Here is a 26,468-nt window from a genome sequence, read left to right as displayed (position 1 = left end):
CCTGTATCCCCCAGATTACATCCTCTGGGGCAAATCTAGGCCTGCCGGGCACCAACAGCTGGCTGCCCCAGACTAGAACCCGCAGCTAACCCTGAGCCTAGCCAACCCCAGGCAGCATCCCTAGGGGAAGTCCCCTCTGGGAGATGCGAGTGACCAAAGACTGTGGGCTTCAACTTCCCCAGAGCTCCCCTGTGTCAGGCCCCACAATAGGCTCGTTGCAAACCTCACTAACTGAACATCTCAATGACCAAGTGCCAGGTACAACCAGCGCTTACCTGATAGGTGAGGATGCTGAGGCTTCGAGAGATTAAGAGACTTGCTGCCCCAGGTCTTCTACCTTGTGTGAGGGAGTAGGGAGCCGATGCCCTGGTGGCCACTCCACTGGCAAAGCCCAAAGTGGTTCTAGCCCCTCCAATAAGTGCTCACCTCACACCTCATCAGCTCTGGTACCCACTTGGCAGCCTTGATGGCCCTCAAGGGAATTCTGCTCCTCTCGTCCTCCTCCTCACTGCCCCCTCTGCTTTGGCCAATATGCCATATTGGATGTAGGGGAAACAGTTTATCCCCCAGAGCCTCTTGGGGTCCTGGGTCCCAGCTGGGTGTGTGACCCAGCAAAGAGGCTGGCCCACTCTGTCTGGTCCCCTTCCCACCCACTCCACACACTCGCAGCACCGTCCCTTCTATTCTGACACCAACCCTGGGCCCTCCTTCAGGGTTCAAAGGCCCCTGCCAGGGCCCCAGAGGACTAGTCGTCCTGGGTGTGCACAGCCTTGGCTCAGCACTCACCACCCAGCTGGTCCAGCCACAAGAGCCCACACCTTGTAGTATCTGGCTCCCAACGCCTTCCACGTTCATCTGCTCGCGTGCTTATGTGCCCCTTCATTCCACAAGTATTTAGGGAGTGCCTCCTTGGTTTCCAGCCCCAGGACTCCAGGCAGGCGCAGGCCTTTCTACCAACCAGCCAGCTCCTTGTCTGTGCCTCCTCCTGATCTGCTCTCCTAGAGGCCGGACCACAGTGAAGTCCGAATGGGTGCCCAATAAACACCTGCAGGGTGGTTGGTTGATGAGCTCGCCGGGCACGGACATGGGGCACAGCTCCAAGAGAAATTGTCCTGCTTTGTGTTTACACACAAGCAAAAACCCAGAATGGATTGGTTTTCTGGAAAGCCAGAACTGGAAGGGGCCTTGGAGCGCATCTAGGTGAAGCCTCTCCATTTCCATGAGGAGGCTGAAGCCCACGAGACAGTGACTGTCCTGGGTCACCCGGCAGTGACTTGCCCTGGTCACGCAGCTGTCAGTGCAGAGTCCATATGCAGCCTCCCACTTTCAGTCAAGCTCAGCGCTCTTTCTGGCACATCAGGAGATGGGTGACAAGGACTGTTGCCCTTGATCTTTCCACTCACGCATTCCTTCACTCCTGCAATTGACAAACCTTTGCTAAACATCACCTGTGTGCAGGCCCTGGGCTGAGACCCAGGAGGGAAGGGTGTCCAACCCCATACGCTCATTCTCAGTTTGAGGCCAAGTCACTGCCATGCGGTTCACCAACAGGCATGCCCTGTGTACACAGATGGACGGACAGACAGAGCTGGGACTGTGATTAGCTCCCGGCATGCTTCTCAGAAAGCAGGATGGACATCAGCCTCCCTTCAGCACCCTCTCCCCACCCCAGGGCCTTGACTAGTCCTAGCACCAGGAACCCCCAGAAAGCTACCTCTGTGATATGGGAGGTGGTTCTGTCTCTGACAGTTGGGAGGACCACGAAACATTTGCAGAGCCACAGAAAGCTCTATGGGCCGGGCAACACTGAGGTGGGGCAGGTTGATTCAACAGCTCTGATTTGCATCCCAATCCCAGTCCTTTCTAAGGCATGTGGTTTTAGAACCTGTTGTGGCCTAATTTATAAAATGGGGAGACTAAAACCCTCTTTTTTTTTTTTTTTTTTGAGACAGGGTCTCACTCTGCCGCCCAGGCTGGAGTGCAGTGGTGTAATCAAATCACAGCTCACTGTAGCCTTGAACTCCAGGGCTCAAGCAATCCTCCTGCCTCAGGCTCTGGAGTAGCTGTGACTACAGGTGTGTGCTACCACACCTGACTAATTTCTGTATTTTGTGTAGAGATGGGGTTTCACCATGTTGCCCAGGCTGGTTTCGAACTCCTGGGCTCAAGTGATCCTCCCACCTCGGCCTCCCGAAGTGCTGGGATTACAGATGTGAGCCACCACGCCCCGCTTAAAACTTTCTTTTGTAAGAGTGTTCAAGGGCAGTAAAGAGGTGATGGGCTCCAGCTCAGATCCCTCAAGCTGCGGCGGGTGCTCTGTAAGGCTGGCCCCCTCCCGCTCCCCTGCACGCTGGCTTGTTACCTGGAGACCCCGCCCTGCCTAGTTTCTTCCACCTTCCTCTCCCTTGATTCCTGAAATTTCCCAGGCTGGCCACTAGGTGCCACCACAATCAAGTTTTTCTGCCCCCACAGACCCGGGGTCTTGCACCAGAGAAGGCCTGGTCGAGAGACTCACTCACCCCCGGAGCTTCTACTCCTCCAAGGCCCGGGAGGCTGGAGGTGTCCTTCTTTCCTCCCTCGGGTTGCCAGGTTTAGCAAATAAAAATACAGGACGCCCCATTCAATCTGAATTTCAGATGGACAACCAATACCTCCTGAGTATAAGCATGTTCAAAAGTTGCATGGGTCATACTTGTAATAAAAAAATTACTTGTTTATATGAAATCCCAGTTTAAATTGGCACTCTGTATTTTATCTGGCAACCCTGCCCTGCCCTCCACAGGGACCCTAAAGGAAGCCATGGCGGACGGACAGGCTGTCTGGTGCCACCCTTAGTCGTATAGCTCCTACCACCAGAGAACTCAGGCAGGTGCCCTGGCCATGGCCTGCCATGAAGGGGGAAAAGGTCTGTTTTTCCTTTCCAGCAGGTGACGAGATGGAGGGTGCCCAGGCATGGGGGCCAAGGTGGCAGCATCCCAAAAGTGTTCCCACAGCAGCCCTGGGAACCCTGAAGGAGACAGTGGTAAGGGCACTGTGGACACACGAACAGGAGAATCTATAAGGATGTGAGCAGCGCCCCTGAGCCCCAGCCAGTGACTCTCCACCACTGTCCACCCACATGTTGTGGAAAGGAGCGGGGGCTGCAGAGCCAGAGCCCGGGGCTGTCACAAGCAGTGGTGCTCGCTTCTCCTCCCTCAGCTGTGCATGAGGGGCGGCGGTGGGTACTTCTCATGGCCCTTCAAGGACGAAAGGGGCTCATGGGCTCGGCGCACAGTAGGTACGTTTGGATCATCGGCAGGTACAGCCACTTTGGGGACGTAAGCCAATTCCCGCCATTGACTCAAACTTTAAAAGTCTGCTGACTTGTTGCTGCACTCAACAGTCAAATGTGTGGGTGCTCTGTGATGTGCCCCGGGGCACAGGAGTCAGGCGCTCTGTGATGTGCCCCGGGGCACGGGAGTCAGGCGCTCTGTGATGTGCCCCGGGGCACGGGAGTCGAGGCGCTCTGTGATGTGCCCCGGGGCACAGGAGTCAGGCGCTCTGTGATGTGCCCCGGGGCACGGGAGTCAGGCGCTCTGTGATGTGCCCCGGGGCACAGGAGTCGAGGCTGGGCAGCAGGAGGGAAAGGTGTTCTGGAGCAGGAACCAGCTCACGCAGAGGCCTGGGGAGTGAGGCTGGGGGTCTCTGCGCTTCTGACAGACAAACTGGGGCTGTCCTGCTGGAGAGGCCTCATGGAGAGAAGCTGGCAGAACTGCAAGCTGACCAGCTGCAGAAGGGAGCAAGGCGGGACGGCAGTGCAGCACCCAGCAAACCACGACGCGCCGGGCAGCCCTCTCCCGGGCAGCGGGCTGAGCACACCGCTCTGCACCAGGGGTGAGAAGGCACTTTGTGAACTGACGATGCACACACTTCGGGCATGACTCCCTCACGAGACGGTCTCGTCCCCTCTGCACTCCCATGCGGCATGTTTCCTCTGCGCCCTGCCCTGTGTGAGGCGTGAGAAACACAAGGATGACTTAAACACATCCCTGCCCTTCTCGGGAGCTCACGGACTGGTCCTGCAGTAGAGGACTGACCCATTTCAAACGCATGAGCGCGAGTCAAGAGGAAGACACACACACCTGCCTAAGAGTCAGAGACAGCTTCAGAGAGGAGGTGAAAGTGCGCTGGGTTTTGATGGATGACTAAGAGTTCTCCAGGAAGGGAGGGGAATGGGAAATGGCAGTAAAGGCAGAGGATGACACACACCAAGGTTGTAATCAGTAAAGGGCACGTGTGCCATAACAGGGAGAAGAGCAGGCAGATGGGGAGGAACCATGAGAGAGGAACTGGACTGTGGGAGGCCTTGGGAGGCAGGAAGGCAACAGTGCCTGATAACGGAGGAACTTGGGGGAGAAAGTGCCCGGGCTGCAGGATGCAGGAGGGAAGGGGGATGACGTAGAGGTAGGGATCCCAATTAGCAACCACAGCCTTTGAAGAAGGCAGGGCAGCAGGGGTGAGCAAACTGGCTGGGTTTGGGAGGTGAGTAGAGCTCAGACGCAGGATCTGGTCACCCTGGGATGTGGGAGCCACACAGGGGAAGGGTCAAGGCAGCACCCCAGTGCTGGTGCCCCACTGATGGGGGACGCTCTGGGAAGCACAGGTCTGGGAGGATGGGAAGATGCTGCGTTTGGTTTTGAGCAGGTGGGAATTGCTGTAGCTGGGGTCCCCGTCAAGTGGACAGTTGGCACTGGGGTCAGAGCTGGAGAAGTGGCCACTGCTGGTCAGCAAGGAGACTCAAGAAGCTTGGGGGAGAGCTAGGAGAGGGCTGAGGCCAAGGAGGAGCCAGGGTCGGGGGCTGAGGAAGAAGGGAAGAAGCCCCATGGGATGTACATGCTGAAAGAGTCTGGTGACACAATCAAGCAGCCACCAGCCGGGGGACAAAAACCCACCTGGCTGGCCTCAGACGGGTGACGAGGCCCTGGAGAATGCTGCGGCCAGGGGTGGCCAGGCAGACATCCCACCAGGAGATCGGCCTTGTGGCCACAGTCACAACCCAATTTCCCTAATGAGGCTAGGGAGGGCTCAGACCCTTCCCTAATGACCCGGGATGACCTCGACTGCTTCCCCACTCTGCCAACCAGGCATCTGCCTGGAGGTTTCTGAACCCACATTTCAGATCTGCATGGCTTTCCATGCACGGGGCCTGTGCCCACAAACCCCAGGCTGTGGGCTACAGTGTGGGGGGCGGGTGCTGGTCTGGAGCCTAGGAGCCTGGGACAAGTCCCAGCTCTGCCACCAACATGCTAAGTGACCTCCAACAGGGACATATGGCATTTCCAGAGCTTCTGCTACTTCACTCTAGAACAGGCATGCAGGCCAGCTTCCCTCCAGGGCAGCATGCGTTCGGTTCTCACGCACATCAGCTCCATGATGTCGCCTCAGCTCTTCCTGACTGCCTGCTCCCTACGGACCCCAGGCTGGACACTGGGGGGCCAGGGGGTCCTTGCATCCAAGGGGGTCCTTGTGTCTCACTTGGGGGAGAAAGACCTGGGAGCAGACACACGAGAGACAGGGCAGGGAGGCTGAGGGTGGGGCGTGAATGAGACAGAGGCAGGGGAGAGTAGGCCCCGCCTGGGGGATCAGGAGGTGTGCAGGGAAAAGGTGTAGAACGTTCTCAGTGAGCGATGGGCAGTCAGGATGAGTGGGAGTTCCAGACAGAGGGAGCTGCGTGAGCGGAGGCCGGGATGAGAAGTTCACTGTGTCTGGTTCAGGACATGGCAAGCAAGGAGAGGCTGCAGAGAACCACATTCCTCTCAGGAGCCATGGGAAAGTCTTGAGTGGGGAATGACAGAGCCAGAGGGTCGGGCCGAGCAGTGGCTCTGGCTGCTGCCAGAAGGTTGTGGGGCGGGGAGACCTGTGAGGCAGCTGCCGCATTAACTCAGGCAAAAGACGGCAGCGCAGCCCTAGGCAGAGGGCAGCACGGCGAGGCAGGGGCTCCCTGTGTCACGGGGCATCTGGGCTGCACAGCACCCCTGCCCTTGGCCCCCCATCCATTTGTTCATTGAGTGTCTTTGATCTTAGGAGGCGGTTGGACCTGGGTGCAAATCTTGCCTTTGCTACTTCTTCACTATGGACAAGTCTCTTTGCTTTTCAGCCTCCATTTGCTCACCTGCAAAATGGGGTAGCTCCATGACACAGACTGTTCTCAGGATCTGATGACTCGTGTCAGAGTCTGGGTGCTATGCTTGGCTATGATGCGTATGACAGCTGTGCACAGTTCCAGTGATCCGGACCGGGCTCCGCACAGGGCGATGTCTTGTACATACGATCTCATTGTAATTCTCATAAACAATTCTATCATAAAATATGTGAATGTCTGCCCCAGGACTCGTGGCAGAGAAGGATGCCAGGGCTGCGCAAGCTACCTGTTGGCCTAGTGCCCTCTGGGTGGCAGCTCTCCGTGCCCTGCACCCGCAACTCTGGGAGACTTGAACGTTCTGCAGCTTAGGGGAAATTTACACCACGGATGTGAAGTCAGGCTGGGGATGCCCCTGGCGCCGGCTCAAGGCCAGGCCAGGAGAGGGCCGTGAAGCTGGCTTACCAGCCAAAAGAGTTGTTTATGGAGTGGGAGGCTCATAAAAAATAATGGGCTGGATTTATTGTCCCCGCCTCGAGGGCCATTCCGGACCGCACAGGGCCAGGACAGGCCTCCTCCAGTAGCACCATAAATCTCTCCAGTAAGCAAGGGAGCTGTTTATTCTCCCGTCCACCTGGTCTGCAGCAGGCAGGGGAGCGAGGAGAACCTGCAACCCCACATGTCTTGCCTGGCGCCCTTGCCTGGCTGATCTTCTCCAAGGAGTGGCTGAAGGAGGCAGGTGCTGAGGCTGGGATGGGATTCGGTGGCATGGCCACGCCATCTCCCCTCTCCTTAAACAGGAAGTCCCTAGCCATGCTGCCCCAGCACTCAGTCGATGATGGAAAACCCTGGAACAGGACAGGGGATGTCTCTGGCCCTGCAGGAGCCGTGCTAGGGCCCCTCAGGTCAAGGCCTGGCTCAGATCCTGTAGGAGTCCCGTCCCAGGAGCCAACAGGAACCTGACAGCTAGGCACACTGATAGGATCCTATCAGTATGTGGCTGAGGCGGCTCAGGAGGGCCTGTGGGTCTCTGTCCATTGGCTTTTGTTTCTTTTGAGTTTGCAAGCGGATGGTGCAGGATAAAAAGAACTGGCTGTGGCATCAGAATCCAGCCCCTGATCCTGAAGTCCTGCTCCACGATGTAGCTCAGGGAAGCTCAGTTTTCCCTCCCACGATGAGGACATTAGTACTCATCCAAAGCATGTCACAGCGTGGCTGTGAGCATCAGGCGACCCTGTACGGAAACCACAGCAAAGCTGCAGAAGGGTGGAGCTGGGCCTGCTGAGAATACCTGAGCTGTGGAGGGTGGAGCTGGGCCTGCTGAGGATACCTGAGCTGCGGGAGGGTGGAGCTGGGCCTGCTGAGGACACCTGTGGGCTGAGACAGGCATAGGGGAAGGACAGTCAGCCTGCAGGCCACAGAGAAGCCAGAGTGGGAGAGGCAGAGCGGAAGACGGAGTCAAGAGGAGGCTCAAGGACCAGCCAGGAGGAGGCTGGTGGGAGGGCCCAGGACTAGAGTCTGGGGTGGGAAAGAGGGCTCAGGGAAAGGGTTTCAGATACAGGCTGCCCCAGACGCTGCTGGGGAGACTCACTAGGTCTCTGCTCTGGCTCAACCCCAGGAAACCTGTACCCTAAAACTCTCAAGTAACTCTCAAGGAGCCCCCAGCCAGTCCTGAGACGGCTGTGGACTTGGAGCAGGGGGCTCAGGCCCCAGAGGCAGGGTGGGCTTGGTCTCTGGCAGTGCTTCTGACAGTGGCCGACTCGGTGGGTATATGCTGTGCAGGGCCTCACCTCCAGCCACTTAGGGGTCTGAGTGCCAGCAGGAAAGAAACCTTTATTTTTAAGCCCACCACACAGGAAGCATGTGCTATGGTCTGAATGATTATGTCTCCTCCAAAATGATGCTGAAACTGAATCCCCATCACGGCAGTCCTTGCTACATGGTGAATCTGCCAGAGTCTTGATCTTGGACTTCCCAGCCTCCAGAACTGTGAAAAGTAAACTTCTATCTTTATAAATTACCCAGTCTCAGCTCTTTTGTTATAGAAGCAGGAATGAAGTAGGATGCAATCTTTTTTGCTGACTGACGGCGTGGGCAGGGGCGTGCTCTCCTGGGCTCCCACAGCCCCTGTCTGGCTTCTGTCACAGCCCTCCACGCACTGTCTGGTCGGGACCTGCCTCAGGTTGGACCCTTGTACAGCCTGTGAGTTCCGAAAGGACCTGCCCTGGCACAAAAATGGGGCTTCCAAGTACTACCCGTGGGGGTGGAATGCAGGGGCCCGGGCACGTGGTCACTAAAGTGCAGTACAGATGGCAGAAGAGTCCTGATGTCCCCAATCCCCTAGGGGGATCTGAAACTCCACGAGTGTCCCAAGCTCCTAACCCCAATGAAGCCTTGAATCCTGAGCTTTTCCTCACTCAAGCCAGTCAAGTCCCTGCAATTGATCACAGCCCCAGGCTGGGCCAGGCCTGAGCCAGCCAGTCAGGAGGAGGAAGGTGGGCAGTGGCCCTCTGCACAAGGCTTTCCCGGACCCCTTGAATCTGATGCTGAGCAAGGCGCTGGGCAGGGTTCGGCACTGTCTGCCTCTTTCAAAGTAGAGACCGGTGGACCCTGCCTTGAGCCCCAGGTCTCCCAGACCTCCAGGGTTCCGCACTACGAAGAGAACAAGGCCCCACCTTGTCCAGAGCCACCAAAGCTAAAATATTCCGCACCTATGTGACAGGGGTAACAGGCCTCGCTGAAGTGTAAACCCGGGACAGACAGAGGGCTCTGCCAAGAGTCAGATCACCAAGCCTCTCACCGTCCCCTCACCCATCCTCCTGCCCCTTCTCCATACCCATCCTGCTGTCCCTTCCCCTCACCCATCCTTCTGTCCGTTCCCCTCACCCATCCTGCTGTCCCTTCCCCTCACCCATCCTTCTGTCCGTTCCCCTCACCCATCCTGCTGTCACCTTCCCCTCACCCATCCACCTGTCCCTTCTCCTCACCCATCTGCCTGTCCCTTCCCCTCACCCATCCTGCTGTCACCTTCCCCCTGCAGACATCCTCCTGCTACCTTCCCCCTGCTATGCTGTCACCTCCTCTCTCAGCCATGCTCCTGCCAACTTCCCCTATCAGCCCTCCTTCTGTCACCGTCCTTTCATACATCCCCACCACCTTCCTCCTCGGCCATCCTCCTGTCTCCTCCCTCCTTGGCTACCCTCCTGTCACCTCCCTCCTCGGCCACCCTCCTGTCACCTCCTCAGCCACCTTCCTGCCGCCTCCCTCAGTCACCCTCCTGTCACCTCCTCCTCAGCCACCTTCCTGCCGCCTCCCTCAGTCACCCTCCTGTCACCTCCCTCCTCGGCCACCCTCCTGTCACCTCTCCCTCGGCCACCCTTCTGTCACCTCCCCCGGCCACCCTCCTGTCACCTCCTCCTCAGCCATCCTGCCCTCTCCCCTTGCTGTCCCCATGTGGGTTCCAGACCCTGATGGCTTCCAGTGCTCTCTCTGGGCCTGCTCCCTGCTTCACCTGTACAACTGAGGCAAGTGCGATCTTCCTAAAATGGGCTCATTCTCCTTCTCCTCAGGGCCAACAGGGCACCCTTCACTCTCACGGCACAGTCCAAATTCCTGCTAGACGGGGTCCCGTCCCTCTGAGCTCCGCCAGCTTTGGGCCTGACTTCAGGCTCCTGGGCCCATTGTCTCCCACGGCTGGTGGGACGACGACTCCTCTGGTCAACCGGAATAAGCTGCAATCTTCGGTGTCAGAGGACCCCGGGCCATGGGGCGAGGACAGGCTGGCCTGACGGAGGGACCCAGGCAGCGGGAGCAGCTGGACGATTGACAGGGCGAAGGGAGTTGAGAAGGGCGCTGGGGACGGGAGAGGCACTGGCCCCAGGTCTCAGCTAGGCTGGAACTGAATCAAAAGCAACCACACAGGAATAGTGTCAGGCACAGGCCAGAGGCTCAAGCACCCTCCAGTGAGGCCCATGGAGTAAAACAAACAGACACTAGGACGGACATGAGCACCCACCCCACCAGGTGCTGTGGACCTGGGACAGCCACGGAATTGCCTGCAGTCAGATAGCACAGGATGGTGGATGGCATCTGAGGACTCTCTCTGCTCCAGACATCATTCCGGGAAAGTGAGGGAACAAGCTTGCGCCTTTCCCCAGGGTTGCTGGCTCCCTGTCTCCAGAGCCCTACTTGAAGTGGTGTTTTAAGGCCAGCTGCCTCCAAATCCGTTGCTGTCCACCAAGGTCTGGGCCCAGATGACCCTGCCAGCCCCTTGCCCTCTCTTTCTACCAGAAACTCCTGCTGCTACCCAATCCCCCGCCTTAATCCTCCCAGCAGCATCCTGCCTATGTCACTCTGGCCCGTCTGTCTGCTGACCACCCACCTTCTCTCCATCAGCTGGCCACCACCTCAGAAGCCACCTGCTCTTGCAGGCTTCTTCTTTTTTTTTTTTGAGTTGGAGTTTTACTCTGTTATCCAGGCTCGGGTGCAACGGCGCGATCTCAGCTCACTGCAACCTCTGCCTCCCGGGTTCAAGTAATTCTCCTGCCTCAGCCTCCCAAGTAGCTGAGATTAGAGGAGTGCGCCACATGCCTGGCTCATTTTCGTATTTTTTGTAGAGATGGGGTTTCTCCATGTTGGCCAGGCTGGTCTCAAACTCCTGACCTCAGGTGATCTGCCTACCTCGACTTCCCAAAGTTCTGGGATTGTAGGCATGAGCCACCACACTCGGCCTCTTGTGGGCTTCTCCAACCCCTTTCCATACCCAACTGGCTCCAGCCCTGAGCTCAGCTTCCTCTGCCTTGAACAGCCCGCTGGCCAAGCCCCTGGCCCTGCTCCTTATCCAGCACGCCCTGCCCAGGCACATGTAGATTTGGGGACCACAGGCTGACCAGCATATTGGGCAGGCAGGTCCCTCTTCTCCTTAAAACCCAATTTCCACACTTGAAAAAAGAAGGGGGAAGCCATGGGATGGTTGTGATTCCTTTAAACACTGAGAGACAGCTGTGGGAGAGGGTCATGATTTGAACCCAGACCACCTGGGTTCCAGTCCTGCCACCGTTGGACACACCGTTTGCCTCTGTGAGCTTCTGGCCCACATCTGCAACATGAGAGCGGCTAGTAATCAGCTCACAGCGTTCGAGGAATTACAACGGATATTATACCCACCTGAGGGTTCAAGGGATTAAATGAAGCAGTATTAGGGTGACCCAATGTCTTGCTTTGCCTGGGACAGTCCCAGTTGATACCCACAGCCCTGGCATAATTAATAGTAGTATCTCTTTTCATTCTCACAAGTGTACTGCTTTGGATATTATTCAATGATAACTAAATGCGAATTATTGACTGTGGTGGTCGTGATGTGGATCCACATGTCATAAACGGCGTGGAGCCACACTCACACACTGTACCCACATCCCACTACTGGTTTGGATATTAAACTCTAGTGATGTAAGATGTCACCATTGGGGGAAATTGGGTGAAGGGTATCTGAGACCGCTCTTCACTATTTTTGCAGTTTCTTATGAATCTATAATTATTTCAAAATACAAAGTTCTAAAAATCCTATTGTTTTGACTCCAGTTATTGTTAGGTATCTGCCCTTGCAAGCTTACAGATAAAATGAACAGATCCCCCAAATGCTTCATGGATGGGTTTTATAAGCAAAATAACTAAGTTCAATTGAACCAGAGGTCATCCAGCAAATACTCGGAAATGAGTGACAATGGTTCCCACGAGGCTGGCAGCTGCTCTAAAGCTCACGTATTTTATCAGCAAGCCCGAGCCCACGGGCTCTTACCTGGTCTGTGTATGGAAACATACGGCCGTGATCTTCAGAGCAACACCCACGGCAACACACTGGTGCTTGACAGTCAGTAACAGCAGTGTCAAAAGAAAAGCGTTTACTTTTAGGCCAGAGGTCTGGGGACATTCAGTGTGGGGATAAACATTAGCAACCGTTTTCTGTCTGCGTAACTGAGTTCATAACAAGAATCCTGAACTGTAGGAAAAAAGAGGCCAAGCCGACTCAGGCTGTTCCTGTGAAGGGAGAAGGGAAGTGCGTGCCACACTGCAGGAAATTTCTACCACAAGATGGCTTTTGAACTCTCGGTGCTTAAAGAGGCATACTCGGTGCCTGGAGCTGCAGGTGGTGCCAGCTGTGAAGGCATCTCTGCTGAACCTCAGGCCCTGCCTGAGTCTCACCATACCTGGGCCGACAACTGAGAGGGGTCCCAGAACCTTCCCCATTGCTGCTGCCTTCGCTATCAGGCAGGCAGGAGCCCAGGCTCTGGGGCCAGACTGGCAGACCTCCAATCCCCCGAAGCCACTGGCAATCTTGCAGTTCCCTAACCTCTCAGTGCCTCAGTTTCTTGATCTGGAAAATGGGGTACTGTAAAGATGCAATGAATGAAAATGCATGGAAAGTGCCTGGTAGCGGGACCTAGCATGCGCAAGCATGCACTGGATGCGGCTCTTGCTATCATCATCATCATCATCATCATCATCATCATCATCATCATCATCACATTATACACAAAGGGACTGATTCCGGACGCCAAGCTTTCCTACTGCTGGCCCCCACCTCTGACTCTGGCTGGGACCACCATCACTCTTGATGCCAAGTCTTGAGCTTTGTGAACAGTGGGCTCGAGTCCCACAAGGAATGCCTGTGGAGGGAGGGCAATGCGGTTTCCTACATGTATTTATACATGTGTTTAAACAAACTCCAAACTTTAACCGGAAGGTGAACTCATGCAGTCCTCGCGGGGAGAACTTCAGGCTGCCCCACGGCCTGTTCCACTGCATAAAACCCCAGCAGAGCAGCTGCACGGCAGGCTCTCTGTGCATGTGGCCTCATTTCTCCCAAACGGGGGCCCTCATTGATAGAGGACCCCTACTGACCGGCCCCCTGCCCAGCCCAACCACAAGGTCCACCAGTCCACACTGACCAATATCTAACAGCACGAACCGAGGGCGCTGTGAGCTCACTGCTGTTCCGATGCTCCTCAATGTCCACACTGAACTGTTCGCCACCCTGCCTTGTTCCCCGTCCCATCCTGGCTCTGCCCATTCCCACCTCCCTGTCTTCCTTCCTCCCTCTGTCCTTTCCAAAGGCCCAAGTTGGCAGTGGGACTCAGAGATGTGGGGACCATAGTCCCTGCCCACAGGGAGCTCCCAAGCTGCAGGGACACAGGCACCATGAGGCAGAAAACCACTTTCTGGAGCTTGTTGCCAGCAACAGCAGGGGGCGGGGGACAGAGGCGGTCACTGGGGCACAGAAGAGGCAGAGTCCAACAGTGTTCCCCGAGGGCTTAGCTCAGAATGGGCTGTCCCGTGGGCAGCGTGCTCTCACTGGGGACTAAGTGTGGAAGCCGTCAGTAGACAGGGCGGGGTGAGGAGCAGGGCCCTGGTGCTCCCTCTGTGTTGTGACTCCTGATTACCTGTGCCCAGCGGGGACACCACTCAGACCTCTGCAGGAAGGATGGGTGGCTGGGCACTCCGGAGGGCAGCCCTGAGGCTGAATAGGTGCAGGACCACCAGCTCGCTAGTTCCTCAAGGACAAAGCTGGCCTCTTGATCCTCTCCCTCCCCCTCCGCTGAATGCGCAGGCTCCCGTGCAGCACCTGGCACATGTCAGCAGAGCCTTGTTCCAAGAGCTCCCGGGTCCTGACTCTGCGGCTGGCTTGCTGTGGGGCCCTGGGCCAGGCCCTGCCCTCTCAGGGCCTCAGTTCCCTCATCTGTCACAAATCACATGAATAAGAGTCCGTGTTTATTGAAAATGTCTTTTCAATACCTTTTTAACCCTACGAAGCAGGTATTATGACTACCTCCATTTTACAGGTGAGGCACAAAGAAGTTAGGTGACTTGCTCAAGGTCACGAGATGGTCCGTGGAGGAGCTGGGGTTATACAGCCTAGGCCTCTGGGCCTGAAGCCCTGCTGTGAGCCTGGGCTGTTTCCTACAACGATGGAGACAATGTGACATTTCCTCTCACTCTGGTGCCTTCCACCAAGGCTGAGGCCAGCCCACAGGGGGCATGTGATGAGGCTTCAGCGCAGAGCCGAGCAGGACAGTCTCCTGCACGGAGGGCCAGGGGCATCTCAGACCCAAAGCTCCCGGCAGCCAGTGCGGCCCAGTGTCAGAGCTACACCCTCGGAATGGCGATATTTCACCAGGTGGAGGAGGAGACCACGTCATGAAAGTCTCTGCTGCTCAGATGAGGAAACCAAAGCCACAGAATCCCTGGAGCATTTCCCCTCAGCACATGACTGTACAGGAACTCTTAGGACCTCTACTTAGCATGTGATCCCCTTTCCACGCCGAACGCTTCCCAGGGGACCATGCCTCGGATCCTAGGGGCTAGTAGAGCACCCGGCACATGAATGAATGAATGAATGAATGAACGAATGAGCAGGTAAATACAAGTGACCTGCGCTCATGTAGCTAGCAGGACTGAGACCTTTCAGAGCCCTTTCTGCTCCCAGCTCGATTCTGGTCAGATTGAAAGAAAGAATTCTACACTGAGAGAAAAGGAGAAAGTTCCTCCAGGAGGCCACATCTTCCTGTGGCATCAATTTGTCACAAGTTAGAGACAAGAAGAGCAGTGTGGGAGAGGGAGAGAGCCTGAAGACGCTGCCTTCTAGATACACCAGGCACAAGGGTGTGATGGGGCAGCGGGCGGGCCCCTGGGGCTGTGGCCAGAGGAGGGATTGTCAGTGCTTATTGGGCTAGGGCTGAGTGGGAGGTAGGGGGTCCTATCATGGGACCAGAACCTGAGCTGGGAAGTGCTGAGTAGAGGGAAACTGGCCAGATCCCAACATCTCTGACTCCCTCCCACCCAGTGTAGGCACAGAGGAGCAGCCTGTGTGTGCCCCCCCAAATCACACCTGTGTTCTAAAGACCCGAAGAAGCTGCCTGCATCAGTCACTAATCCTAGGACAGGTGCTGCCCTTGATTGACCAGAGCATTTTCCTGCAAATGGGGAAAATTTGAAAGCTAGGCCCATTTTATGGCTGAAAAGGCCCAAAGAGGCAATAGTAATTGTGCAGAGGCCACATGGAGAGCTGGAGCTGAGAACCCAATCCTCCCAAGCCTAGCCTGGGTCGCAGCCACTCCATGGGCCGGGGTGTGCTCTGGCACCTAGGAAGCGGGGCCACTCAGAAGGGCTGAGCCCTGTGTTTCTCAGCCAGGAGTCTGGACTGACCTGGGCCAACTCCTCTCACGCATCTGGTTCCATCTAATCAAAACCAGCTTGTGTGCTTTTCTCCCTGCTCGGGGGTAGGCCCCAAAGAGCTGGACAGGCATGAGGAAGAGTCAGGTGATAGGAGGAATCTAATTTGCCAAATGGCTCTGGCTCCATCAGCCCTCCCAGGGGCTATGGGAATCAGAGGTCACTTGTGTGCAAAACAAGCTCAGGCTTAGCTCCTCTGACATGCTCTAATTTTGAGCTATAACAATCATTATTGCAGTTGACACTAATGGTGGGAAATTGTCACAACAGACTGAGGCTCAGAGAGGTAGACAACCTGCCCCGTCCCCAGGTCCCTGTCTCCCCCACGGGCATTCACGGGCAGCTGGCCACCGTGCTGTGTGCTGGCTCTGCCCTCTTCAGGATTTCCACACAGCCATGGAAACCCATTGGAATGCTGCAGCTTGTCATTGGAGAGCAATCTGATAAGTTATCTGTTGTTTTTTAGATTGATTTCATTGCCCAGACTAAAAAATCAGGAGAGGCCACACAAAAATCCTAAGGAGAGAAGGCACTTCCTTGACCAACAAGCTGGTTAATGCAGATTGGGACTGAGGCCCCCAAATCCATATTCTGGTTAAACCTGGATTCCTGGCTTCCTTAAAAATCAGGATCTGGCCGCCTGGGGCATCTGGGTGGCGTGAGCCACGTGTACCCAGGGTCCCATCCAACACTAGCCCCTGCACAATTTATGTCATGCCAGCCCCCGGAAGTGTCGGCGTTCCCCCAGATGGCCTCCCCTCTCCCCTGAGCATCACTTCCTACCTCTGTTCAACCAGCTTTCCCACAGCTACCTCTGCCCAAAATCCAAACTCTTGCCACGGCCCACCAGGCCCCATGTTGTCCAGCCCCCACCTTCCCGCCTTGGGCTCCTCCAACTTCGCGCACTCTGCTCCTTCATCCTACCCTTTGTTCTGCTTTTCATGTGCCCATTCCCACCCCAGGGCCTTTGCACATGCCCAGCCTGGAACATTCCCCACAGTCTTCCCATCTCGCTTTCTCATCAGCTCCAGCACCGTCTGCTGTACCACCCATGTCTTTCCTCTCGTGCCGCATCACCTCCCGAGGAGCGAGCCCCATCGCTGGTGTGCCTGGCTCGGATCCTGGCTCTGCCTCTTCCCTAACTTCACTGGGCTTTGGCTTCCTCAGCGTCACAACCCAGCCTCACCAGGCAGTGGCAAAGGTGGAGTGAGCTGGTCTCTGGGCAGTGCTCAGGCCCATGCCTGGCTCAGCACAGGCAGCTCCTGCTGTCACTGTTCCCACATCATCCCCTCCCCAACCCCAGTCCTGTGGGGGACGCTAAGGTTTGTAACCTCCTCAGCGCAGCAGATGCTTACAGGCCAAACCTGTAACTAACAGGCTGTGGCTGCAGGTGTGACATGCCCACTGCACTGAGGCCCCTCCTTTCAACCAGGGGCCTCAGCTCCACTTGGAGCCCTGCTGGGGAGAAAGCCGGAACAGAGCACACACAGCCTGGCTGAAAAGGAGGCTCACACCACCCTGGCCTGGGACTCTACAGCCTGCTCAGAGCAGTCACTCTGTGAACTCCCCTCCCCGGATGAAAGCAGAGGCCCCTCCCCGCACTTGCTCACTCTGTCCCTATAAATCTGCTTCTTATACAACCTGTTGGGCTCAGAGTCCTGGATTATAGGGTTTTCCTCCATCGTGGGCAGCTTGGCCCCACAGCCCACAACTGGGAGGTCTTACAAGGCGCAAAACAAACTCCTGATGCCCGGGAGCCACCTGGGTGGAGTGTGGACAATGTGACAGCAGCAAGTGCCAGGAGCCACGGAGCTCGGGCTTTCTGTTCTTCCGGGGACACCACAGAGCCATGATTAGCAGGCCCGTCCTGTCTTTGAGGCAATGAACACTAAGAATCCTAAGGAGCCTGTTTGAGTATTTCCACTTTATTATCCTGAGTACTTTTTAGATGTTTTTGCTTTCACTTTCTCAGGAACTGTTTTCTAATGGAACTCCAGCCTGGGCTGGCAGAGTTGCACCTCACAGCCTCCTGCCTGCCCACGGGAGGCTGGAACCTCGTCCCAGGGTCCTGCTCCATCTCCGAACTGCCGGGTAACACCACGTCCCCAGTTTGCGGGCGAGGAAGCTGGGGAGCAGTCAGTAGAGCTGCCCATGGGAGGGCTTCTGCGTGGGAGGGGAGGAGCTGGATTTACACAGGGTCTGGCTGGCCTGGAGCCCAGTGCGTGCCCTTTGGTTCCCCATCTCTCAGCGTGAGCCCCTCTCCGAGCCTTCTGCAGGTGCTGTGTCCTAGAGAGGCGCGCCCTTCCCAGGAACGCCCCCGAGGCCCACCAGCCTCCAGCACCTCCTCCTTGTTAAGGGTCAGCAACGGGGGCGTGCTCGAGCTGGGGCAGTCCTGGCCTTCTTCCTTGCATCTATTTCCTTGACAGCTCACGACAGCCAGGCCCTGGGAGCCTTGGCTCCTGCCTCTGCCCTCACAGCACACTCTGCTTTGGCACACAGCCTTGCCTCAAGATGCCTGACCTTGCATTATCTGAAGCAAGAGACGTGCCTCAGGAAATGCTGTTCTCTGCCTGGAAGTCCCACTCCTCCAAGCACATGTGTCCTGGCTTTCTGGCCAGCTCTGCCGCCACCTCATAGCCCCACTGCCCTGAGCCCAAACTCCAGGATCTGACCACTGATGCCCTAACACCAAGTCCCTTCGCCTGCTGGGCTTGGCTGGCAGCCAGGCTCCACTTCAGCCTGGGTCTGCCACCTAGTGCTCCAGCTGGTGGGGTGTCTTCCTGGGGCCCTCTGCACCTCCCCAGGCTGGCCTGCTACCCTGCCTGGCCTCCAAACAGCAGGCTCCCGACCACAAGGACCCTCTCCTGGCAGAAAACCCAATGAACAGGCAGCAGGGAGTCGCTGGTGCTGCCAGGCTCATGGAGACAGAGAAGTTGGCACACAGCCTGGGTAGCCTCAAGCCCCTTTTGGAGAAGGAGCCCATGGAGAATGGTGCCCCACTCTTCCCGGCCACAGACAGCCCCCAACCCAGAAAGGAAAACAGCTCCTCTGGTCACATGTGCCACTTGCGGCCCCACATATAAACACGAGAAACACCCGCAGCCCTAGTGTAGCAGGCAGAGGGAAGGAGCTGGAAGGAGGCCCGTGCAGAACCAATACCAGACGTGCAAAACAGTCATTCAGACTACCAGCAAAATTCCCTGCCTTGACCTTGAGGGCCCCAGAATTGAGATGTGGAGAACGAGACTCTGGGGGCTGCCCATCCTGGGGGGGGACACGCCTGGTCAGCACAGGCCGTACTCACCATTGGAGCGGTGGATGCAGGTGTGCTGGTTGTCACTAAGGAAGAAGCCACTGTGGCACTGACACTCGTAGCTGCCCATGGCGTTGACGCAGATCTGCTGGCAGCCACCATTATTGTCCTGACACTCGTCCACATCTGTGAGAAGAGGAAGAGAATGGGAACAGAAATCACACCTAAGTTGGAAGCAGGGCACGATGGGCTGGCGGGACAGGGATGCAGTGAATTTCCTCACATGGCCCTGAAGGGAGAGACTCCAGAGAGGGCCTCCCTGGTGCTGTATGATGGTGATACTGTACAGTGGCCTCCACGGCCCTGCACCATGGTGGCACTCTCCAGTGGGCCTCCACCAGCCCTGTATCACAGTGGTACTCTACAGTGGGCCTCCACTGTGCTGTGCTATAGTGGTATAGTGGGACTCCATGGGGATGCACCATGATGGTACTCTACAGTGGGCCTCCGTCACACTGTGCTACAGTGGTACAGTGGCCTCCGTCGGGCTGTGCTACAGTGGTATGGGGGTCTCTGTCACGCTGTGCTGCAGTGGTACGGTGGCCTCCATTGGGCTGTGCTGCAGTGGTACGAGGGCCTCCATTGGGCTGTGCTGCAGTGGTACGGTGGCCTCCATTACGCTGTGCTGCAGTGGTACGAGGGCCTCCGTTGGGCTGTGCTGCAGTGGTACGAGGGCCTCCGTTGGGCTGTGCTGCAGTGGTACGGTGGGTCTCCGTCGGGCTGTGCTGCAGTGGTACGAGGGCCTCCGTCGGGCTGTGCTGCAGTGGTACGAGGGCCTCCGTTGGGCTGTGCTGCAGTGGTACGGTGGCCTCCATCACACTGTGCTGCAGTGGTATGAGGGCCTCCGTCGGGCTGTGCTGCAGTGGTACGGTGGGTCTCCGTCGGGCTGTGCTGCAGTGGTACGGTGGCCTCCATTACGCTGTGCTGCAGTGGTACAAGGGCCTCTGTTGGGCTGTGCTGCAGTGGTACAGTGGCCTCCATCACGCTGTGCTGCAGTGGTACAAGGGCCTCCGTCGGGCTGTGCTGCAGTGGTACGAGGGCCTCCATTGGGTTGTGCTGCAGTGGTACGGTGGCCTCCGTCGGGCTGTGCTGCAGTGGTACGGTGGCCTCTGTCGGGCTGTGCTGCAGTGGTACAAGGGCCTCCATCGGGCTGTGCTGCAGTGGTACAGTGGGTCTCCGTCGGGCTGTGCTGCAGTGGTACGAGGGCCTCCATCACGCTGTGCTGCAGTGGTACAGTGGGTCTCTGTCGGGCTGTGCTGCAGTGGTACGGTGGGTCTCCGTTGGGCTGTGCTGTAGTGGTACGAGGGCCTCCATTGGGCTGTGCTGCAGTGGTACAGTGGGTCTCCATCGGGCTGTGCTGCAGTGGTACGGTGGGTCTCCGTCGGGCTGTGCTGCAGTGGTACTAGGGCCTCCGTCGGGCTGTGCTACAGTGGTACGGTGGCCTCCGTCGGGCTGTGCTGCAGTGGTACAGTGGGCCTCCGTTGGGCTGTGTTGCAGTGGTACAGTGGGTCTCCATCACGCTGTCCTGCAGTGGTACGGTGGGTCTCCGTCGGGCTGTGCTACAGTGATATGGGGGTCTCCGTCGGGCTGTGCTGCAGTGGTACGAGGGCCTCCATCACGCTGTGCTGCAGTGGTATGGTGGGTCTCCGTTGGGCTGTGCTGCAGTGGTATGGTGGGTCTCCGTCGGGCTGTGCTACAGTGGTATGGGGGTCTCTGTCACGCTGTGCTGCAGTGGTACGGTGGTCTCCGTCGGGCTGTGCTGCAGTGGTACGGTGGGTCTCTGTCAGGCTGTGCTGCAGTGGTACTACAGCCTCTGTCAGGCTGTGATGCAGTGGTACAGTGGCCTCCGTCAGGCTGTGCTACAGTGGTATGGGGGTCTCTGTCACGCTGTGCTGCAGTGGTACGAGGGCCTCTGTCATGCTGTGCTGCAGTGGTATGAGGGCCTCCGTTGGGCTGTGCTGCAGTGTTATGGTGGCCTCCGTCGGGCTGTGCTGCAGTGGTACGGGGGTCTCTGTCACGCTGTGCTGCAGTGTTATGGTGGCCTCTGTCGGGCTGTGCTGCAGTGGTACGGGGGTCTCTGTCACGCTGTGCTGCAGTGTTATGGTGGCCTCCGTCGGGCTGTGCTGCAGTGTTATGGTGGCCTCCGTCGGGCTGTGCTGCAGTGTTATGGTGGCCTCCGTCGGGCTGTGCTGCAGTGGTACGGGGGTCTCTGTCACGCTGTGCTGCAGTGTTATGGTGGCCTCCGTCAGGCTGTGCTGCAGTGGTACGAGGGCCTCTGTCACGCTGTGCTGCAGTGGTACGGGGGCCTCTGTCACACTGTGCTGCAGTGGTACACAGCGGGACTCCATGGTGATGCCACACAGTGGTACTCCCAAGAGTGACTCACGGAAAGAGTTCAATGGCTATGATGCTAGCTCACTCCAACTCAACAGTGCTCTCTGAGTGCCCAGCACCGTTCTAAGCATCTTACCTGTATTAATTCCTTTAATTCTCACAGCAACCCTGTAAGTCAGATCCAGGTACCAGTCCATTTTATAGATGAAGAAACTTAGGTGCGGAGAGGCAAAGTCACTTGTCTAAAGTCCTACATATGGTAAGTGGCAGAGGCAGGATTCAAACCTGGTGGTCCGACCCTGAAATCTCGGCTTGCAGTGACGTCGCCAGACCCCTCCCCTCGCAGGAAGACAGAGCAGCCTGCAGCAGCTGTCCCCAATACATGAAGCTTTGCCAACTGCACCCCACGAGCCCCTGTCTCCTGACTCTGCTCAGGTTTACCACCAGCAGCACAATACGGTAACAGGCTGGAGCACAGGGCAACACCCCAAGGCTCTGTGCCCTGCAACCAATTTCAAAAGCCCTGAGAATGAGGTTTTTATGAAGAAAAGGCCCTGACCTCCGGCTGCCAAGGCGGCTGCAGAAGGCTGCCAGGTGGTCTCCCCACTCGGGGAGAGACAGACCTCAGGGCCGACACTCATTTCTGACCAGAGGCCGCTGGCACAAAGGGCGCTATTGGCTGAAAAGAGTCTTTATGGAGTTCTGGTCTTGAAGAGAACAGCATGTTTCAATTACCAGAGTCATAACCCCCCCTCTGTCAGTTTGTTTAATGAAAGAAGGGCTTCTTAAACCTTAATGTTCCATGTCTATATTGTCATTTTAATAGGCAAATATATAAAACCACAAAGGCAGCGTGAGCTACTGGCTGCTTCTAGCCAATCCCCGGCCCCCGACACACACACACACACACACACACACACACACACACACACTTGGCGTTGAGCCTTTGATACTCTTGTTTCTAACACAGACATCTTTTACTATTGGAACCAAGAGGATGTGAAAACATAGAGTCGGTGACCTGCACTGAACTGGGACAGGACTCAGCTGCTGAGTGATGTGAGCTGGGTCCTATTTAGACTCACGGACAACAGACCACTTTACCACCTAAGACACCACGCAGCTGCCTTTGAGGCCGACAGCGAGGCCATTATTCTTTGGCAAGCTCAAATGCCAGCCGTGTGGGCAGCCAGAGGAGGCAGGCAGAGCTCTGAACTTTAAAAGCCACCAGCGGTTACAGCTAAAATGGGAGAGGTGGCCCTCGCTGAGAGGAGCCAGGTGATCGCAACATGACCCGACAGTCTGCCTGGGGAAGCCTAGCGGGGAGGGAGAGAGACTATTCTCAGCACCTTTCTCCATTCAACAAAGCCTTGCTTTGACCCCCCGGGGCCCAAGGCCAATGCCACCTTTGCTGGGGGCAGCCCCTAGGTGTGGTGAGTGGTCGCCTCCCTCCCCTCCACACCTCAGCCATGTCTGCCCCTGGGGTCTGTCTCCAGCCTGCACTGGACCATGAAAAGCACCAAGCCAGGCCCCATGTCCCACTCATCCTGTTAACAACACAGCAAACATCCGTGAGTGTTGATTATGTGTCAGGAGCAGGCCCACGCGATCCTCACAGCTACCTGTGTGATAGGTCGTGTTACTGACCCCATTTTACAGATGAGGACACGGAGGCTCTTGGAGCTGAAGTAGCTTGAGTACAGTGACCCAGCCCTAGGGTCTAGCTGCAGAACACGTGCCTCTGGCCCCGGGCTAAGCTGGCCGCGTCAGCAAGTGTGCTCAGACTAATGCTGCAAAGAGCTGGCCGCTCCTCACACGAGCTGGAGTCCCTGTCAACTTGGGCACATGCACGTCAGCCCCAGAGGCAGCTTGCCGCGAGGAGCACTGGGAAGGGCCCAGCATTCCTGGGGTTAGTCCCATCTCTGGACCAATAAGACCCTGCAGAGAACTGTGCAGGCATACACTTAACCATGAGACCTGGATGTGGGCAGCTATCCCTGGGACTCAGTCCAGACCCCTCTCGTGTCACAGTTGTTACGTTTCTTCTCATGGTTCTCAGATTCCTTGCTCTGTACCTTGGCTTCCCTAGCTCCACTAAAAGTCCAACTGTAAAGCAAACCAAACAGATACAGACCCTCAAATGCTGAGTTCCCGGTGCAGAAATGCTACCTCATCCCTGTCACAAGTAAGCTCCCTGGTGCCACCCATCTGCAGCCATCTGGCCTGGTCGCTCCTCACCTCACTGAAAGCTTGAAGCAAAGGGCGGTTGACGTAAGGCATCTACAAACCCTCAGTGACCTGGCAGGGCGGCTGGGCCTTGGGACAGGGCTGTTTACTCTGCTAGGGAACAATGACTCGCCAGTGCTGATGAATAATGGGAAACAAATGCAGGGCCATGTAAACATGTCTTGTCCCCACTCCCAAGTGATAAAGCCCTGAGATGAAGCAGACGGGAAGAGGGGGCTGCCCCCTGCACCCTTTTCCCACTGTGGTCCAAACAGGCCTCACCCCTGGCCCCCGAAGAGGGGAGGAAATCACAGCTGCCAAATCTCTTGGATGGCCTGAGGCCATGAGCAGCATCTCTAGGGAAGGGCCTGAGGCCCCACGCACGGCTCTTGTACCCCGTGTCTCCAGCACTCCCAGTGGGCCCCACACTGAGGTCTGAAGAGCGTCCAACCGCAGCAGCTGGGTCTGTGAGATGCCGCCCACGAGCCCAGGACAGACTGGGCTCACCTGGAGGCCCTGGCCAGGTCTGGCAGGGCACTCTGAGAAACAGTCCTTTGGCCCTTTCCAAGGGGTGCTGTGAGCCCAGCACACCCCGCCCCATGGTCCCTCAGCATTCGGCACACTCTGTTATGAGAGGTGCCCTCATGGCGAGAGGGGAACCCATGCCTGGGAGTCAGGCTCCCTGAGTTCTGCCCCTGTCTTGCCCTGTGGCCTGTGGGTGATGTCCAGGCCTCATGCCTGGGAAGGGCTCCCAGAGCTTGAGGGATTGCAGACCATGTTCTCTGGGAAGTGCTCCTGGAATGCCTGTGGTGTGTGCAGCCCTCCTCCTTCTCTGCCCCGTGGAACTGACTGTCAGTGCACGGAGGGTCCTGTGTGGCTGGCCCCGAGTGAGAATCCCACCCCACCCCCAAGCCCGCACACAGACGTGACCACTGAGGCTGGGCGGGGTTGCCAACCTCACTACCGCAGCGAGGCCCCTGCTCAGGCACTATCTTAATAAATCCACACAATAGCTCTACGCCGGGGGCATTATTCTTATTATTCCAGATTCTCAAGTGAGAAAACTGAGGCCTGGAGAGGGGGAGAGATTTTCTCAAAGCTCTAAAAGAGGCAGAAGGAGAACTGGAAGCCCCATGAGTCCAAAGCCCTCCCTCTCCTCCTCTTGAGGAGCCTTCAAGCCCGATGACAGTAGTGAGATGAAGGTACCCAGGTTTTGATGCTTACAAACCTCCCTGGACCCTCCACACCCACCTCTCCAAAACCTGGTGCTCAGCCTCCTCCTCTGTGTAGTCTTTCTGGTGTCCAGCATAATTCACTCCACCCCAGCTTCCAGGCCAGGCCTGCCTTCCTTCACTACTTCCTTCCTCTGCCCTGGACCAGAGAGGGCTTGGCTGTCCTGTCCCTGCCCTGGGGTGAGGACAGATCTGAGTCTCCTTTATATCCTTGCTCCTAGCAGCGGGTCAGGCCAAGAGTGAGTGCCCAAGTGACAGGAGGGTAAATGGGATGGCACAGTTTGTGCTTGCACACACCAGTGCCAGGGAGCGCATTACTGCCAAGGGACCAGTCCCGGGGGGCAGAGTGCTGTCCTCATTCCCACTGGGCATGACGGGGGCTTCAGCTGTGAGTGGGCTCTCGCAGCCTGCTCACTTCTTCAGCCATGCTCTAGGAATCTCCTGCAGCTGCTCTCTGAACACACCCCACCCAGGCGCCTCTGCCCGAGTGTGCATGCCACCTTCCTTCTGGAACTGCCTCCCCTCCTTGTCCAGACTGAAGTTTTTCTTGCCTTCTGAATCTACCTGAAATGTCTCTGTTCATTCACTCACTCCATGGACACCAAGCACCTACTCTGTGCCACACTACCCGTGAGCTGCCAGGGACACCCAGCTCTGGGCCAGAGCACAGAGACGGGAGGCTTCCTGGCAGAGGTGAAGTACGAGCTGCTTTGAGAAGAGCAGAGAGATGTGACCTGAGCCCGGGGATCCTGGAGGAGGCGGAGGTATTCTGAAAGCAAAGGCTTGTGGAAGGGGCAGGGCAGGGCCCAGATGGGGAAGGGCTTGCAGCCTCTAACAGAAGAAGAGTTCTGGAAGCAACCAGGGAAAGGTGGCTGACTGGGTCCTGGATGCTGGGCTAAGAGGAATAGCAGAGCCAGGCTGTGGGCATGGAGAGTGAGCAAGGCTGCTCTGCGGCCTGCACCCTGCCCTGGAGAGACCCCACACAGCGCTCAAAAACTCCAGCCCTGTCCGGGTCCCCACATCAGTCCAACTAGCAGGGGGACAGTCCCTGCAGAAAACATTTGTGCAGCCTGACACGCAGAGTGTCCCAAACCTCTGAGGCCTTGGGCCAGGGCTGAGCCTGCGTGTCGTGAAGCCCCTGAGTGGGCCTGTTTCCAACCCGGGGTCCAGAATCCCTGGGCGGCTCCAGGAGGGGTAGGGGCAGCTCATGGTCCTTCATCTGTATTTATGACCACAGCTGAATGTTCCCAGAAGGCACAGAGCTCCTCGGCGCAGCACAGGGACTTAGCTACAAAGCGGAGAGGAGGTCCCCTGGGCTCTGGGGCAGACTCTAGGAGGCTCTTTTCAGGAAATCCTTTCAACTGGTGAGAGACTGAGGAGGTAGAGTGGAGAGCAGGCCCTTGATGCCCAGCTCCGGGAGGAGCCTTTCACGGCTGTCTGGACCGGCCTGGTTGAGGCTGGAAGGCACTGGTCCACAGCCTCCTATGATGTACAACTGTATCTGTGATTGTGCCATCGGAACCGCTGGAGCCCTTCCCTCTTCCGGGACAAGGGTGAAATGGCAGGCGAGGGAGCTGGGAGAGAAGGTGGAACCTTGGCAGGCCCTGACACAGGGACCTTCAGCAGGTGGGGCGGGCAGACACCCTCGGAAAAAGATGACTCCAGTGAGGTCTGGGACAAAAGACAGGGATCCTGAAGGTCCTTGAAGGCTGCTCCCTGTGAGCAGTGAGCTCTCATTCCTTCAGCCCGCAGAGCTGGGGGAAGGCAGAGGTGGGAGAGGGGAAGGACCGGGTCAAGAAAGGCCGAGCATTTGGAGCACGAAAGAGGGGCCTCAATGGTCAGGGTCTGGCCCTCACTCCACCCAGCCACCAGGCCTGAGGACCCTGCTGTCCTTGAAGCCTGTTTCTTCTGCCGCTCTCCCAAGGGTCCGACCAAGGCTGCTGACTTTTTCCATGCCACTTTGCCCGTCCGTCTCCCTGGCTCCCATGAGACAGCCCCGGCTTGGACCTCAGCTTCC

At 57.1% G+C, this 26,468-nt stretch overlaps 1 protein-coding gene across 3 annotated transcripts in view; it reads right to left on the bottom strand.

The window, feature by feature from the left end:
• The window catches only part of SCUBE1 (signal peptide, CUB domain and EGF like domain containing 1), a 143,891-nt gene that overhangs the window by 71,039 nt on the left and 46,384 nt on the right, over window positions 1-26,468 (bottom strand). For all 3 annotated transcript variants that reach the window (XM_028827624.2, XM_015150522.3, XM_077949395.1), the window contains exon 4: window positions 18,651-18,785. In XM_028827624.2, coding sequence (XP_028683457.2) covers window positions 18,651-18,785 — 135 coding nt within the window. The remainder of the gene's footprint in view (window positions 1-18,650; window positions 18,786-26,468) is intronic.

The sequence above is a fragment of the Macaca mulatta genome, chromosome 10 (assembly GCF_049350105.2).
Source record: "Macaca mulatta isolate MMU2019108-1 chromosome 10, T2T-MMU8v2.0, whole genome shotgun sequence".
In the NCBI taxonomy this organism is placed as follows: Eukaryota; Metazoa; Chordata; class Mammalia; order Primates; family Cercopithecidae; genus Macaca; species Macaca mulatta.
Note: the sequence above shows the minus strand (reverse complement) of the source record. Positions and strands in the feature narration are given on the sequence as shown.